The sequence below is a fragment of the Dermacentor variabilis genome, chromosome 2 (assembly GCF_050947875.1).
Source record: "Dermacentor variabilis isolate Ectoservices chromosome 2, ASM5094787v1, whole genome shotgun sequence".
Classification (NCBI taxonomy): Eukaryota; Metazoa; Arthropoda; class Arachnida; order Ixodida; family Ixodidae; genus Dermacentor; species Dermacentor variabilis.
This window is the reverse complement of record NC_134569.1, coordinates 153,401,567-153,418,383: the sequence shown is the minus strand read 5'-3', so window position 1 is coordinate 153,418,383 and position 16,817 is coordinate 153,401,567. Positions and strand designations below refer to the sequence as shown.

Sequence of the window (16,817 nt, the reverse complement as noted above, 5' to 3'; positions counted from 1 at the left end):
GTATGTATGTATGTATGTATGTATGTATGTATGTATGTATGTATGTATGGGCCTGTCTCGAACCGTATTCCCACCCAGTTACCCAACCTTTATATTACCTTGGGGCACTAGCTTATCCCTCGTAATAATTCTGTCTTCATTCAATTGTGGACTATGCCGCCGTTGTCATGCCATCGTCGTGAATGCGCTTCCGTCATACAGTCATCATCATGCATTCGTTGTCGTACCATCGTCGTCATCCTATTTTCGTTGTACCGTCGTCTTCACGCCATCGCGCAGCAATTTTTTGTGTACTCGCGGGCTTCTTTCATGTTAGGAAAAACGGTTATATGTAGCAATTATTGAGCAAGAGAACGCTGTATCGGTATAGAATGTGTAAGCGCGATTGAACGTGGACGTATAAAGAAACAGATACACAGAGACAGCGCTGCTTTCAACTATGGAATTTGTTTTCGCACGCATCGGTAAGTATATACCGAACGGGCGGAAACGAACGAGACAAAAAAGAACTATCGGTGGTGCATGTCGACGAAGCATATATACGTGTCTTAGTCATGGTCAAAACATACACTGCAATAGTTACAACGATGAACCGAGGAATCGTACCCCTTTTTCAAATAGCGACACTGATGGCTTGCTCACGCACCTTTCCTCTCATTTTTCAATTTCGAAGGACTCCACAATCTCCCTTCTCATCCTGCTATGAGTCCTATACAAAATAGAAGTGCTTTCAAACATGGGTTTCCAGGGACAACCTCGGCAATGAATGCCCAAATGGCCCGAGACTACTCTAGTAACCTTATAGGGATGCTCTTTTAGTCTCTCATTGATGCATCTGCCAGTTTGACCAACATACGTTCTTCCGCACGTTCTTCCATTCTATCGTGCATTCAAACCAACTAGCCCGCCAACGTGTTTTAACCAAGCTGTATCGGAAGTTTTTCATCTTTCTCTACAATATTCTCATTGACATTTTTCATCTTATTATAATATTTGATAAGTTGATTCATTAATTAAGACTAATTATGTAATTAGACAGAATGCAAAAAATAATCAGTGTATCTCCAAGCGGTAGCAAACAATATTACCTTGGTTCTGTCCAACTACGTGGCATTTGCATATGCATTTAGAATTTGGCTCAAGTTACGCGGGAAACCCGGTATAAGCAGGCCGCAGAGAGGCCATTCTGGCCCGAGATTTGTCATAGGCCCTCCCGAAGTGAGGCGCACTGCAAAGCAGCACGGGTAACGCAGATGTAAAGCAGTGACGAAGTCTAGGAGATCAGTCATCGATCGATGGTGGCATTCGCATTTTGTTTACGCTTCCGTCAGGCGCAGATTTGCATACCCAGTATATACCCCTAACGTTATCTGTCAAAGCCTCTGTTGTGAGAAAAGCGCACTTATTCCGAAACTGAGGTGCAACCACTTCGTTGTCGGGCATGCCAAAGGCGCGCACGTTGTCTGACCGCTTTGTCTCGTTCGAGGACCGGGGATTGCCTTGATGTGTTTTCCGTACATCCCATTATTGATCGGTGGCGTCAGTTTTGTCTGGATGCGCGTTTTCTTCTGTCTCGAACTTCGTATCGCAGCTGATTTGCGTACGCTGAACCCGAGGCGTCACACCTTGCGGCTTGCACAGCGGCCACTGCTTGCCGGGGCCTCCCCGCATTCAGACTTTTGCTCTTGTCTCCAGTTCGAATGTCGCGTCGCGATACCGTTGACGTCGTCACGTGCTATATGTCGCCAGATGTCGAACGTCATGGCGGTGTGATACGTCTTCGTACAGGAAGACAATGCAAGAGAGAGAGACTGCAAAGGAAAAAGGGAGAGAGAGAGAGAAAGAAAGCTTAGGGATGTGAGAGAATGTCTGTGTCGGCAAAGAGTAGCGCAGAGCAAATATCTCAAGCGCGCACTACTCCAGCTTTTTCCATGGAGGGATTGGAACCGCATCAAACGGTCGCGGCGAACTCAATCGAATGCCACGCGACGCGTTATCTGCTCCGACTAGATTACGCCGAAAACGACCGATCTTGGAAATTCGCGTAATGGCGGAGACGATGGAGGCTCCTCGGTCTCCAGTGTTTCTGTGATTGCGGACAGTGAACGAGACAGACACAGATACAACAAGGGATTGCCGGCAGGGCGAGTCCGCTTCCCGCGCACGTGAGTGCGGAATGTTTATCGTTATCTCTAGAACAAAAGCATTGAAGGACCCTGCTAGAGCGGTGCTTCGGTGCCGAATATTTGCCGCAATGCCCACCGTACCAGCCAGGCGCGAATCCAGGTCTTTTTTCTAGGAAGTGGTTATCGACGATGATGATGATGATGATGACGACGACGATGATGATAACCGTATGTTTGCTTAATCAATAATAATAATAATAATAATAATAATAATAATAATAATAATAATAATAATAATAATAATAATAATAATAATAATAATAATGATGATGATGGTGATGATGATAAAGTTCTGCATCCGGGTAAGCTTTCTAAGACATTTATTTTTTAAACAAGAAGCGTTGCCATTCAAGCGTACTTCTGTGCTTCTGTGCTGGTCCCAAGGCAACTGGTTTGCTCAGGTATACAGAGGCAGCAGTAATGCAGCTCTAGTCAGTGCTGTAGTCAGTCAGTGTTGCCTGGAGATAGAGGGAATAAAGATATCTTAAATTTAGAAGTGTGCAGGCCAGCTTTCTGCGGATCTGATTGCGAAGGCCAGTACCTAATATAATCACCGTCAAACGGGACTGAAAACAAATAAAGCGCATTAGGGCTAACTTGCGACGCTATAGGCGCACTTTCATTTAACCAAAACACAACTTACTCGCGACATCAATATGAATATAACTTTGTGTTAAGCCTCACAGCGATGCCGGGCTTTTCAACGAGTTCACTAGTGGCACTTCATCTGAGACGAACGCTGACACGCAAGCAAGCATGGCATTGCACGCTCATCGGTGAAGGTGGCCACTCTACTCGCACAAAGCGTACGTCCGTGCTCAAATGAACAGGTACATTTGGTAGCTCTACCAATGGCGCACTCGCGTGCGTTCTGCAAACACTATACACGCGCGATACAGGTATGCCGGAAGGGCAGCTACCAGCGTTCCAATGATCATGCAGTGCGTGGTGTACTAGCTGTATACCATTCTTCTTCATCGATGTGTCTGTCGCGGTGAAGCATGAAGACACACGAAGAGACCCTCGTTCCTTCGTTTTTAGCTACAGCGCGCGCAAGGGACGGCCGTCAAAAGCAATAGTAACACACGGAAACACTAACTCGTAGCTTCAGCAGTGCGTGTGCGCAGTACAGAGAGCTTTAAGAAGCAGCGCACAGAAGTAATGAGAAAGGTATGAACAACAATTTATTGAGCAGGCGCTTGTTCTCTGCTACATAGTGGGAGGCCTCCCCTTAGCCCAGGAAACCTCGGCGCCGAGCCGTCCTGTTGGTCATTCGGGTGGGTGCTTGTCAGCTGGTGCTCCCACTGTTCGACGGAGGGTTGGAAGTCGGGTGGTAGGGCTTTGACGTGTGGGCATTCTCACATCACAGGGGATAGTGTACAGGGCGCTGCGTATAGTTTGCATTCGTATTCATTTTGTGCAGGGAACATGGCGTGTAGGAGGGTTTCGTGTGGATATGCGTTGGTCTGCAGTTGCCTGTTTCGTCTCGAGTAAGGGTGTGGCAATGGGTATCGTCGGTGGTTTAGACGATAGTGGCTTACGATGTCTGTGCAGCACTGTGTAACTGGGTCTAACGAGTTAATGATCTTTTTTTCATTGCCGTGCATTCAGCCAAGGAAAAAAAAAGAAGAAGAAAACGAAGACTTTCTCTGGCAGCAGGTAGGGGGAAGGACAGTTGGTAACTGCGCATGCAAATATAGTTGCACTAGTGCACAGTATGCTTCAAAAGTTTGCGGGACACGTGATCTACGAAAAATTGCAATTCCCGCAATGCCTGAGCCCATATAGCTACGAATTCAATTTATTATGTAGACTTTGTGAGCTACGCAGGGATCTCCAAAAATCTAGAAATGCCGTGGTCTTAACACATGGCACAAATTTACATTTGCCACGACTCGGCCGCGTCTCGCAAGCTTTTGTTAGATCTATTCGGCCACCATTGATCACAGTCACGAGGGCTCCTCGGTCGTGCGAGTACTCGGGTAAAGCCAGGCTCTCCCTCGATGTACGCGCCCAATGTCCCCTTAATTAAGCCACACTGACATGGACCGCTGCACAATTAACGTTGAGAGGACGCCAATTCGCCCACTAGTAGTAGGAAACAGTTATTGCAGAAAATAGCGCGAGCGGTCTTCAGGCTGGTCGCGGGCCCTACTCCAGGGCTCCGCTGGCTTGAACTCTGCGGCTTGCCTGGAGTGTGGCAGCCCTCTGGGCCGCTTCCTCCGAGCTGGAGATCAAGGCCTCGCATACCTCTCGCGTTGTGCTTTCGTGAGTGTTGTCTTGAGGAGCCTTTTTGGCGCATTCCCATGTCATGTGGTCCGGCGTGGACTCGGCCCCGCACCACGGGCACTCATCTGGAAATCCCTCTTGGTCTCTTTTGCGCAGGAGATGAAAGTGTGGGTTAGTTTTAGTTTGCAACCTCCTCCAAATGCCGTGTTCAATTTCCTGTCCCGCAGTGACCCTTGTTCCGACGCCATTACTCGCTCGTTCAAACAACTCGGTGCACGAGCACGGACAGGCCCACGCGGCGCGCAAGCGCAGACAATGGGTGGAAAAAGTAGAGTCGTACGTCTCCGTTCGTTCCTCGCGTGCTTCAGATAACGGTTTCTCCTCCTCCTCCTCCTCCCTCTCTTCCTACCCCCCTACCCCCTGTGTGTACCTTCCTCCCATTCTTTCGCGGCTCGCTCTTTCGATTCGAGTCGAGGAGCCAGAGCTGCTCGACAAACACATAACGACATCTTTTTCGCGGGACAGGTACACAAGCGCCGAGATATACACCCTCTCCGCGCACGCATGAACGGCGACTGATTGCGGCTGCGGTTTGCAACACGTCTCCCTTCGGGAGTCGGGCACGCAAAAGAAAGAACAGAAAAACAGAAGAAGAAAGGAAAGAAGGACAGCGTGTCTGTCTACGGAAGGACCTGAGCTCAGCAGCGTAACCTCGGTGGAAAGGGAATCGAGCGAAAGGTATATAGGACGCGATGCGACAGGCTCCTCTCGCTCCGTTCCCCTGTACGTGCATCTGCGGGACAAGTGTCGCGGCTCGTGCAAACTGGTGCTGAAGTATAAGCTCGCCGCCGCCTGCCGTGGTGGAACCCGCTATCCGCGTGCCCGTCGCCTGTGTCTTTTGCTCGGTCGGCGGTTGGAAAGCCATCGACGTCGTCGCCGGGGCTTCGGATCGACCGCGGCTCTCGCACGGTGTTGCGGTCAGCGGACCCTTGTGCTCGCGTGTACGCACCGGTCGGATTGAGAAGGACGGTCGACGTATAGCCGTGTGCCTCGGATTCCTTCGGCGCCCGGAATGGTGATGGCCAAGACGCTTCTTGAGCCTCCGACCTCCCAGTGGGTTCTGGCCAGCAGGTCAGTGGCTCCGTGTATAGCGAGTACGCGGTCGCTCTTTTGACCGCTAGGATGTTTTTTTTCTTTTTCGCTTGTGGGTCGCCTTTGGTTGCGGCGCAAGTTGATGGACCATTTCCGTCGATGCAGGCAGCTATTAAACTATTTCTGTACTCGAAAACTTAGACCGTAGTGCTGTAACTGCACAATTAGGCGTTGTAGTTATTCATTCGTTGTTGGAAAAGAGGAATTCATTCATAACCACGGGTGAGGAACAAGTTACTCTCGCGAGCCTTTTCCAATTGTTTCTCCGGTATTCCATTGGACTTTACTACTATTAATAATTTCTTATTCTCTGAAGGCTACCTGACGCAGCTTTACTCGCGATCTCTTGCTTACTTTATCTCCATGGTAACACATTTAGCTGCTTCGATTTTCTTTTTTTGTAGGCTACTCGACGCAGCCTCCACCCTCCACTTTTGACTCTTCATTTTTATAAATCTATCTAGGTATTCAGAGACCTGGATCGGGAAGAATTGGGAATAAAAGTTAATGGAGAATACCTTAGTAACTTGCGATTCGCTGATGATATTGCCTTGCTTAGTAACTCAGGGGACCAATTGCAATGCATGCTCACTGACCTGGGGAGGCAAAGCAGAAGAGTGGGTCTAAAAATTAATCTGCAGAAAACTAAAGTAATGCTTAACAGTGTCGGAAGAGAACAGCAATTTACAATAGGCAGCGAGGCACTGGAAGTCGTAAGGGAATACATCTACTTAGGGCAGGTAGTGACGGCGGATCCGGATCATGAGACGGAAAAATAAGAATGGGCTGGGGTGCGTTTGGCAGGCATTCTCAGATCATGAACAGCAGGTTGCCATTATCCCTCAAGAGAAAAGTATATAATAGCTGTGTCTTACCAGTACTCCCCTACGGGGCAGAAACCTGGTAGCTTACGAAAAGGGTTCTACTCAAATTGAGGACGACGCAACGAGCTATGGAAAGAAGAATGATAGGTGTAACATTAAGGGATAAGAAAAGAGCAGATTGGGTGAGGGAACAAACGCGAGTTAATGGCATCTTAGTTGAAATCAAGAAAAAGAAATGGGCATGAGCAGGACATGTAATGAGGAGGGAAGATAACCGATGGTCATTAAGGGTTACGGACTGGATCCCAAGGGAAGGGAAGCGTAGCAGGGGGCGGCAGAAAGTTAGGTGGGCGGATGAGATTAAGAAGTTTGCAGGCATGGCATGGCCGCAATTAGTACATGACCGGGGTTGTTGGAGAAGTATGGGAGAGGCATTTGCCCTGCAGTGGGCGTAACCAGGCTGCTGCTGCTGCTGCTGCTGCTGCTGCTGCTGATGATGATGATGATGATCTTTTTCGCGCACAAATGTGTTCAGCGGTTGCAATTGAAAATCGAAATAGTTTTCGGTAAAAAAAAAAGAATAGCAGCCACGTTGTCTCTGTTGATGAAGGTCTACAATCTTTGTATCGTGTTGTCGAGGAATAAGTGGCGGACTACGTCTCAACGCAAATGTTTGTGCGAGGACGTCCCTAATCCTAACACATTAGAACGTCAGTGCGCGGGTAGCTCTATACTACAACGGCGTTCCATGGTACCACCCCTCTCGTGGCCGGGTGCCGCATCTATGTCAATACGCATCGCTGAGCAGCAGTAGAATGTATAAACCGCCGAGGCAACTCGGCGAGCGTGTTTCTGCGGAATCGCCTTAAATTTGTGAGGCAAACTTAGTGCTGCAATACCCTCTTCACTTAGAGTGGAGTAACTCTTTGAGCAAAGCAATTCATTGTTCCTCACTACTCAATTCAAAGAATAAAGAAAGACATAAGGGCCGTGACACCGCACGGTACGTTGGTCTTTAATAGGATTTTCTGAAGGAAAGGAACTTTTCAGATCCCATATGACATGCGTGTTATCTGAATAACAATAATCGAACAAGTAATGTCGCTGATGCTAACGTTTCCGCAAGGTCACTTGCCTTCTCGGAGCAGCAACAAAAACAAGTTCTCTGTCGAAGCGTTGGCTCCAAAGACATCCCTTGTCCAACCACTGTAAGTCAATTCAAGCACCCATTGTTGCGTGATCTTCCGTGTTGTTTGAATTGTGTTTCCTGACAAGTCAAGGTGATCATAACTTATTTATTTTTTCAGTAGAGTAGAAATGTAGCGTCCCTCCGCCCCCCCCCCCCCCTATATATCGCGGTCCCCATCCTCATCCTGAATGGGTTAGAAGGATTCAAATTCGGGCGAGTTAGTTATTCATGCTATTACTGCGCGAAGGAAAACTGGGACAATGGAGGAAGCACACAACACAAGAGCAGACTCGCAACTGGTTTGCTCTGAAAGTTGCTATAAATAAATAGTTGACCCAGGTACACATGTCATCATATCCAAGGCGGAACGAACGGGCGAACAAAGACAATATTCTACTTCACAAAACAGTATTTTCCATGCGTCGGAATTCCACGCATCGCGCTACACAGATATCACGATTTCTGATCTCTCAGTGCTATTGACGGTTGGCTTATGCATTCGTGTTTCCGCTTTCTGTTACAGAAGGCTACCGCTATCTCGCGGCCCAATTGTTCCCTTCCCCTTATGAGGATCCGTGCTGGGAAACCCAGAGTTGCATCCGCACTCTCGGCGATGTACAGCCAGTCCCCGTTCCCATTTCCCTTGTCCCCGTTTTTCTTCGCGCAGTAATAGCATGAATCATCCTGAATGCTGGGATTCGGTTTGCCGGGCGCTCATACGCGAGGCTACTCGGTCGAGCGTGAAGTTAGGCGTGACTTGTGTACAAACCGCGGCGGAGACAACCTGCAGCGAACAGCTGTAGGGACGTCACTGATGAATGCAACTCACAATGCGTGCTCAAGTGTTTGCAGACCTATGTGACTCACCTTTTTAGTGAGCGGAAGGGCTAGGGGGAGAGCAGCTGGAACAGCCCGCCGCGAAGTAGCGCAGACCTCGTCCCGTTTGCTCGTATTTCTTGCTCCGTCATTTTGCAGCTTATTTCAGCCGAATTCGCCCCACATATTTCTCGCGCTTGTAGCGTGTGCTTCGTCGCTCAGTTAGAGTGTGTCATGTAGCGTTTTACTGGTCTTACTATTATTTTGCTTTCATTATTAAAGTGCCAAGCCAGGCCTCCGGCTTCTATTAAAGTCGTAATCTCTTTTCCTTGAAATGGGACAACTTAAATTGGGGAATCTGGTCGTGCGTCCCTAAAGAAGATACAAACGAAGTTCCACACACACACACACGCGCGCGCGCGTAGTCCATCTCCTGTCTTGACGTGCGTATAGTTGTCGTCTCTTATCTGTCGTTTCAACTCCTCAAGGACGGATCAGATATTTCCACCATTGCTTTCTCTATTCGGTTGCCTGCCAGTAGTTCGAAAACGATCAGCCGCGTCTGCTCACGCGAGCACTGCTCTTACAAAAGATGGGCGAAAATCCCCCGGACTGAAGTGACATTTGAACTGCTTTAACCCACGCTTACTAAATTAAGGAAGTGCAAGAATGTGACACGAACCAGACAGCAAATTCAAATTATTAAGTTTCTTAACCAGCCCGCTCAAACAGCTATCGTTTCTTAGACTATCCATGAACTCAGTAATATGAACTCCGGACAGAGAAGGTACACTTCAAGTCTCCCAAGGCATCTCGAGAAGAATCGCCACGTTTCTTTTGAAAGCTTCGACAGAACTCGAGCCGTACTTAAAGAACAGCCGGAAGATATTCCGGCTGACAAAGATATTGTTGCGCTTTCCGAAAAAGCACGCAGCCCGCACGAAGCAGCAGGCGTGTGCTGTCCAGGACACTTGAGACGCGCTCAGTAAGCGAGCCCTCAGCGAGGTGGCCTTTGTCGAGTTCGCCTGTACTCCCGGCGCATCTTCTGGCACCCCTGTTGCCCGAACCCGTGAATCCCCGAGGAGACAGCTCGCGCAGCGAATCAGAGAACGCCAGTGGAGCGATGGAAGGGCGCACTGCGGTGCACGCGCGCCAACGTTGCACGCGTTTTTGCACGAGACGAACCCGAAGTAAAATCGTCTGTGCTAAAACGCTCAGGTGCGAGCCAGTGCCCAGCGAAAGTGTTATCAAACCGCTTGCGCGAAGCGTTGCGTAGTGGTTCGAGCCTTCGGCTTGGAAGCGGGTAGTTGCTGGGTCCATGTTATACTGTACACCTGCTGCAATTTCTTTATTCAATGCGAAGCATTCTTTGCCTCATTCTAGGCACTCTGTGGTGAGTAGGTATACATATATAGGTTCCCGTATTGCCATAGTTTTAAAATGAATGAGAGGCCGACGTTGGAATCGAACCTCTGCTCTCGAGCTTAGCAGCCTGGTACCCGAACCGTTAGGCCTCGATCGTGCGCACATTTTCGCCGTTCCAAAGCCTTCTATAAGCGTTTGATGAGCGCGTCCCATGCCACTCTCTCCTCTGCTTTCCTCGCGAGACCTCTTGCTTTTGAGCTGCTCTGTGAGAATGCACTGTCTTGAATATCGGCCCAAAGTCCTCAGTACTTTCCTTGTATCAGCTTATACGCTATATCTAGAAACTGTGCCACGTTGTAAAGCTTTCGTGATAGGCCCAGGTTAATGACGCTTCAGCATTTATTCGCCACTACAGATGCCACCGTCGTTTTAAGGTGGATCACGTGACGCAGATTGTGTAACAGTTATTTATTCGCGCGTTTCCCTCGATAACACCCGTCCGCGGTTCTTACGCAGAACACAACCATCGGTGTGCATGAATTCGCGCCGAATGGCCGCAGTAGACGCCGTTGCCGTCATACGATCGCTGTCAGCGTGGTTGTCGTCTTCGAGCTATCGTCCCACGCGATCGCGTCGCACACGCAACTATTCGATTTACACAAACACGTCGGTCCACTTTGTAAAAATTTGCGGAAACCGCTGGATAGACAGCTACCTTCAAAATGCTACGTGTAACATCGATTCCCTCAGTGCGTTTAGATTTGCAGATTTGTTATTTTTCTTTATTTTAGTATTAAAGGACTCTTCAGTACTAAAGAAAGAAATGAAGAAATGAACAGGATTGGTCTATTCTATGGTTCATAATTGATGCTCACTTTAAAAAACATTTTGGTAGTCCATAGTAGGTGTATATAGTTATTTAACTATAAGAGCTTTGGACTGATTGCAACACAGAAAGAGATAGATATAAATTAGGCGCGAAACGCAAGGAGGTTAGCCGGAAGATTGACATCCAGTTTGCTATAGAGAGAGAGAGAGAGAGAGGAAAGGGGAAAGGCAGGGAGGTTAACCAGAGAAAAAGATCCGGTTGGCTACCCTACACTGGGGAGAGAGGGGAGGGGGAGGTAAAGTGGTAACAAAGTAGAGATAAGGAAAGGAAGGAGCCTAGACACACAGTCACCATCGGTCACTGGCACCGAATACTGTCATCGCACAGCAACAGTGACACTTGCCACACTATCAACATTTGTTCAGGCTACAGCCGCCTGTCCAATCCTGTCGCCCTCAAAAACCGCAACAGTGCCCTCGTCGCCCTCTGCTGCGATGGCTTGTGATGGCGGTATTGTAAAATAAGTTCCTCTGTGAGAGGTCTTTGGTCAAAGCGCGCTATCGCGGTTGCGAGTGATTGTCTCTGTAAATTATATCGAGGACAGTCACAAAGAAGGTGTTGAAAAGTCTCCTCGTTACCACAGTCCTCACACGTGGCGTCGTCGGCCCATCCAATTCGGTAAGCGAAAGACTTGGTGAAAGCCACCCCTAGCCATAGTCGACAAAGCAGGGTAGCTTCGCGACGGCAGAGTCCAGCTGGAATACAAAGGCGTAGAGAGTAGTCAAGATTGTGGAGTCGGTAGTCGTGAAAACTTCCAGCGTTCCACAAGGAGAACGTGATGTCACGGCTGATCATTCGAAGTTTTCGAGCGGCATCTGTCCTTGATAACGGTATCGGCTCCTCTTCGTCCCCTTGAAGAGCCGACCGAGCAGCGTTGTCAGCGTGTTCATTCCCTATGACTCCGCAGTGACTTCGAAGCCACTGAAATGTCACGTGGTGTCCTTTCTCAGTTAAGGTATGAATGAGTTCTCTAATCTCAAATACCAGTTGTTCGTGTGGTCCGCGCCGCAGGGCCGATAGCAAAGATTGCAGTGCAGCCTTCGAGTCACTGAATATTGACCACCTTCGAGGTTGCTCTTGGCTGACGAGACGAAGTGCAGCGCGAAGGGCTGCAAGTTCCGCGGCCATCGGTGTCGTTGGGTGACATGTCTTGAAACTGATGGTGGTGGCTTTCGCTGGGAAGACCACGGCTCCAGAGGAACACTGGAGAGTTGTCGATCCATCAGTATAAATATGTACGTGTTCGGCGTACTTCTCGTGCAAAAGGAGCAGAGTTAGTTGTTTAAGAGCAGGTGATGACAGCTCAGATTTTTTCCTGATTCCTGGTACGGTGAGGTGCACTGCGGGTCGAGCCAAACACCATGGAGGAATCGATGGCTTAGTTGCGGGGGTGAAGCCTGACGGGAGGCAGGTGGAATACTCCGAAATCGTAGTACAAAATGCTGCCTGCGGCCTTTCTGACGGTAGTGTTGCCAGATGGTGGGAACAGGCACGGGCAACGTGCCTAATGTGCACTCTCAACACTTCTACCGCAATGTGTGTTTGTATAGGTTGGTCCCGAGCAATCGCAATAGTCGCTGCTATCGATGTGCATTTTGGCAAACCAAGACAAACCCTGAGAGCCCGAGCTTGAATAGCCTGTAGAGCACGGAGATTTGTCTGGCAGGTGTTGGTCAGTACGGGCAAACTGTATCTCAAGAAGCCCAGAAAAAGAGCCCTGTACAATTCCAACATTGCATGCACTGACATTCCCCAAGTCTTTCCTCCCAGAAACTTGAAAAGTTGGGAGATTGCTGTCAGACGCTTCTTCAAGTAGGTCACGTGGGGGCTCCATGAGAGATCTCTATCAATGATTATGCCAAGAAATTTGTGAGTGTTCTCATAAGAAATTAACTGGCCATTTATTGATATGGCGTAGGGTGTCATTGGTTTGCGAGTGAACGCCATCAGTGCACATTTGTCTGACGAGATGTCAAGACCACGGCCTTTCACTCCTGAATGACGGCAGCCCAACGTTTATACGAGGCGTGAATTATGGCAGCTGTCTTGACCTAGCTTTCGTCTCCAGCAGTTTCACAAGATATGTTAAATGGTTTTCGGATATCGAGACACACGGGAGTGATCATATTCCCACATACCTTGTCATCAAAGGAATGTCCAGTCCCACCCCACGGAACACCATTCGATTAATTGACTGGACCACTTTTACTTCCACCATGGAGGATGCTTGTCGAGAGGGCTTGTACTCTGGATTAGAGGAAGCAATCAAGTCTGCAATGCTACACGCCGCGCGCACGGTCACGGTTTCGTCGAAGCACACGGAATTGGATATAGAGTTGGAGCGACTTCGTGCACTCCGTCGTCGTGCGGAGCGGCGTTACCGGCGTACAAAATCCATCGAAGACCTTAGGACAGCCAGACGACTACAAAAGAAACTTCAACGTCGCATGGATAGATTGGCATCTCGACGTTGGGCAAGATTTTGCCAGTCACTAGACCCCCGAAAGCCACTTTCCCACATCTGGAGAACCATACGTGGTCTACGTTCCTTCCCTGAACAACGCTTCCCATTCAAAGCGCTGGCGCTCTTCCAGGGGCGGCTAGAGGCTGATGTTGAAGAAGACTTTTGTGCAAGGATCGCTGGCCAAGCAACCGGTCCAGGCTTTCGAGCCCCCAGTCGCATCCCTGTTTCACGTGACGGCCGCATGGATCTTCCTTTCATAATGGAGGAACTAGAAGCGGCTCTTGCTCTATGCAGGCGTTCTTCATCCGCGGGACCAGATGGAATATCCTACCGCGCCTTGAACAACCTGAGTGATGGCGCACGGAGAGAACTGTTACATCTCTACAACTTATCTTGGCAGGATGGCATGGTTCCCGAAGAATGGAAGATAAGCCGCTTGGTCCCTCTCCTGAAGCAAGGCAAGTCCCCACTTGAACCCACCTCATACCGCCCAATAGCGCTGGCCAGCTGTGTGGGAAAGATAATGGAAAAGATGATCCTTGCCCGCTTGGAGTGGTACCTGGAGCACTACAACATGTTACCGAATTGCATGGCTGGTTTTCGTCGAGATCACTCTTCAGTAGACAGTGTTGTTGATCTCGCTACGTACGTCCAGCTTCAAAAGTCACGCAAAAGATTATGTGCAGCTTTGTTCTTGGATGTCAAGGGGGCATACGATAACGTATCTCACGAGGCTATCCTCGATGCTCTTGAGATGGTTGGTCTAGGTGGTCGAGTTTTCCAATGGATCTCTCATTACCTTTTTATGAGATCTTTCTTTGTCTGTACCGGTGATGGTAAAACCGCACTACACTACACGTACCGAGGTGTTCCTCAAGGCGGTGTACTAAGCCCTACCCTATTCAACCTCACACTCATTGGTCTCGTTGATCATCTGCCAGCAGCGATCAAGATATCAATGTACGCCGACGACATATGTATGTGGACCTCAGTTTGACACGTCCTCAGATACGTGCAAGACTTCAAAAAGCTGCTACTCTAATAGCTATATACCTCCGCAGTTTGCTATAGACATTCTATGGGCTTATGAGCTCACCTTAAATTGACTATTGGCAGGTATCGACGAAGGAGGAAGAAGAAATAGATATAATATTTGCCTACGCAATTTGTAGAATGGCCTAAACCCGTATCCATCTACTTTTAAAAGAACACGGCCGCTCTTTGCCAATGGCGTTGCCCTTGGTGAACAGTCTAAAAGGTGCCCTTTGGCAACGGCATGCGGCGGCCACAGTTGTTGAACCGACGGGAGATGTTATTCTCTGCGCGTGGGGCGCTTGTTTGCCAAAGCGAAGGCTGCAGTCGAGACGCGGTGACCCTGACCTCACGACGTCGAGGACGGGCGACCAAGTGGCACTGCAGTGTCGCCTGATACGGCGACCCAATTTGCATCCCGTCCTTGTATGCGGGCAGCCCCCTCCCGCACTTGCCCCATTCTATCTGGGGGTGTCTCCTCTCATCTCGGGGAAAACGAAGGATGCGCTTTCGCGCTCCGTCGCGCGACCGCCGCTGCGTTCGAGTGGTGCCCCGTTGGGCCACGTGAGGACAGCGCGAGCTCGAAAAAGCGGAGGTCACTCGGCAAGGTCGCGCACAGCTTCTCTAAGGCGCTCGATTTTATGATTGACGGAGACGGACCGAGATTGACCTCGACAAAGAGGGAGAAAAAAGGATGGTGACAAATTAGGTTGTTTTGACGAATGGCCGAAGGCGTAGACCGTGCGACAGCCAGGGCATCCTCTCCCGGGGACCCTGCATGCCTAGCCAACGCGCACTTGTACCGCAGCTCCGTTGTAGCATTCATAAACCGCGGTCCGCTGCCACATTGTCCAGGAATATACCGCCGACATCTCCGGATTTTCATGTACAACGTGCTGTCACGATGCTTTCTTGATCCTGATGGTATGTCCGATATTATATCGCAGTCCGAAGACCAAGGAGGCTTTATCCAACGTTCAAATAGGTTGAAAGAGCCGGAGAAATATTCGGGTAACGTAGCAGATTTTTGCCTGTTGCAGGCCGCTTTGGATGCCTTGATTGAGATCGGCGAATTCCCCCAGCAAGTCGCATGCGTTGTTTGATCTGCACTCTGGAACCAAGAGACAGATGCTTAGTTGCCCTGAGAGGTCAGACGCCTTAATTGTGATAAAGCGAGAGCCTTTTTAGCAAGGATTCCGGGAGAATGCTATATATACGATAAGTGACGACGCCGTCGGCAGCCGTGACTGTCCAGGGACGCACAGCGCCTAAGCCTGCCATAAACGAAAATGGAACGTGCTCTCGGTCGAACCTCGGTTTTCTGTTCACGAACAATTCGGTTCGCCAAAAGCGACGTTCAGAAAATTTTGCCTCGTTTCGCGAACTCCGCCTTGGTACGCAAACTTCGTATCGTGCTCACTGATATCGTTCCTGTGACGCTCGGATGGCGTTATTTTTTGTAGTATTAACTTTATTAATGATGACGTTATTTCACTATTTATTTTCAGCTTGAAATATGTTTGGTATTTGATACACCAGTAAGAAACGCCGTGAGCGAGGCTGCATGTGTTATTTCGCGCTTGAGCAACAGAAGACCCTTTTCGAAGAACTTTCTGTGCTGAGGATGACAGCGAGAAGGTCAGCGTCAATGCCATCAGATCTGGTCTCGAACGATGGAATGATTGCCAGGACTCTTTTGAAGAGCGCCACTGTAACGTTACTGTAACCAACAGAATGCTAAACTTGATGAATGCACAACTTGGTCTCTCATTTCTGGAGTGCTGTGCACATTGGACAGCGTAGGAAAAGAAAAATAAACAAGAGAAAAGAAAACAAAGGGACAAGTCGAATTGAACAAATTTTCGGCCACAACTCAACCTGCACCTAAGCGACAGAGAGAGGAGCAAGCTCGTCAAGGAACTTTCCGTGAAATGTTTGTTTTAAGGCGAAAGCCTTAGACGGTTCGTGGGACGAAAAATCCGATGTCCGGCGCCACCCCGTCCGGCGTTATGGCACCGAAATTCATAGGGAGTCGAACCCTCGGCCTTTGGTGGTAATAAGACGAAGGTAATTAAGGCGCTGGTAATTAAGATGGGGTTAATTAGGGCACTCGAGCCCACGACCTTTGGTGGGAGAAACAAGTACCAGGAACTTAAAACGCATTAGAATGAAAATATCGAGTAATGTAATGGAGGTCTCGTGAGCGGGCACGCATTCGCCTTCGTGATCTTTAACGTATGCTAATGTGGCTTTTTATTAAGAGTTCCCCCAGCCAGTATATATGCATATAGTACACTACCAGAGAGAGAAAAACCTGCTGTGTAATAAGCCTTATCTTTAGGTAAGTGGTAACGCGATAGAGTAAAACGTTGTGCAATGTCTTCAGAGGCCCTATCCTGTAACGGTCACTTTCGGCGATAGTTTCGCGTGTGATACGCGTTCGTTTTACGATGCTTCAAAGTTTCTAAATACTAAAGGCAGGCGAAACTTAATATTGATTCAAATTGCGTCTTCATGCGTCGGAATAACAACGTGCAAAATTCTTCCGTTCGCAGGGTTTCGTGTGTAGCTGGGTTAAATGTGCACCAACTATTCTTCAAACCACGACTGATTATCACGTGCCCTCCAGTCGTAATTCGTCACGCCCGCTCGGAAAACTAGAGCACCTACC

General features: G+C 49.0%; 1 protein-coding gene across 10 annotated transcripts in view; it reads left to right on the top strand.

Moving 5' to 3' along the window:
* Window positions 1-16,817, top strand: part of fray (oxidative stress responsive kinase frayed) — a 247,480-nt gene that overhangs the window by 101,914 nt on the left and 128,749 nt on the right. Inside the window, exon 1 of one of the 10 annotated variants that reach the window (XM_075682303.1) lies at window positions 1,972-2,165. The exons of 8 other annotated variants lie outside the window; for them this stretch is intronic. Coding sequence is in view for 1 of the 2 variants with exons in the window: in XM_075682293.1 (XP_075538408.1) it covers window positions 5,488-5,546 (59 nt within the window). In the remaining variant the exon portion in view is untranslated. Of the gene's footprint in view, window positions 1-1,971; window positions 2,166-5,216; window positions 5,547-16,817 lie in introns of those variants that run through there. One more of the 10 variants, XM_075682293.1, reaches the window with a different exon arrangement.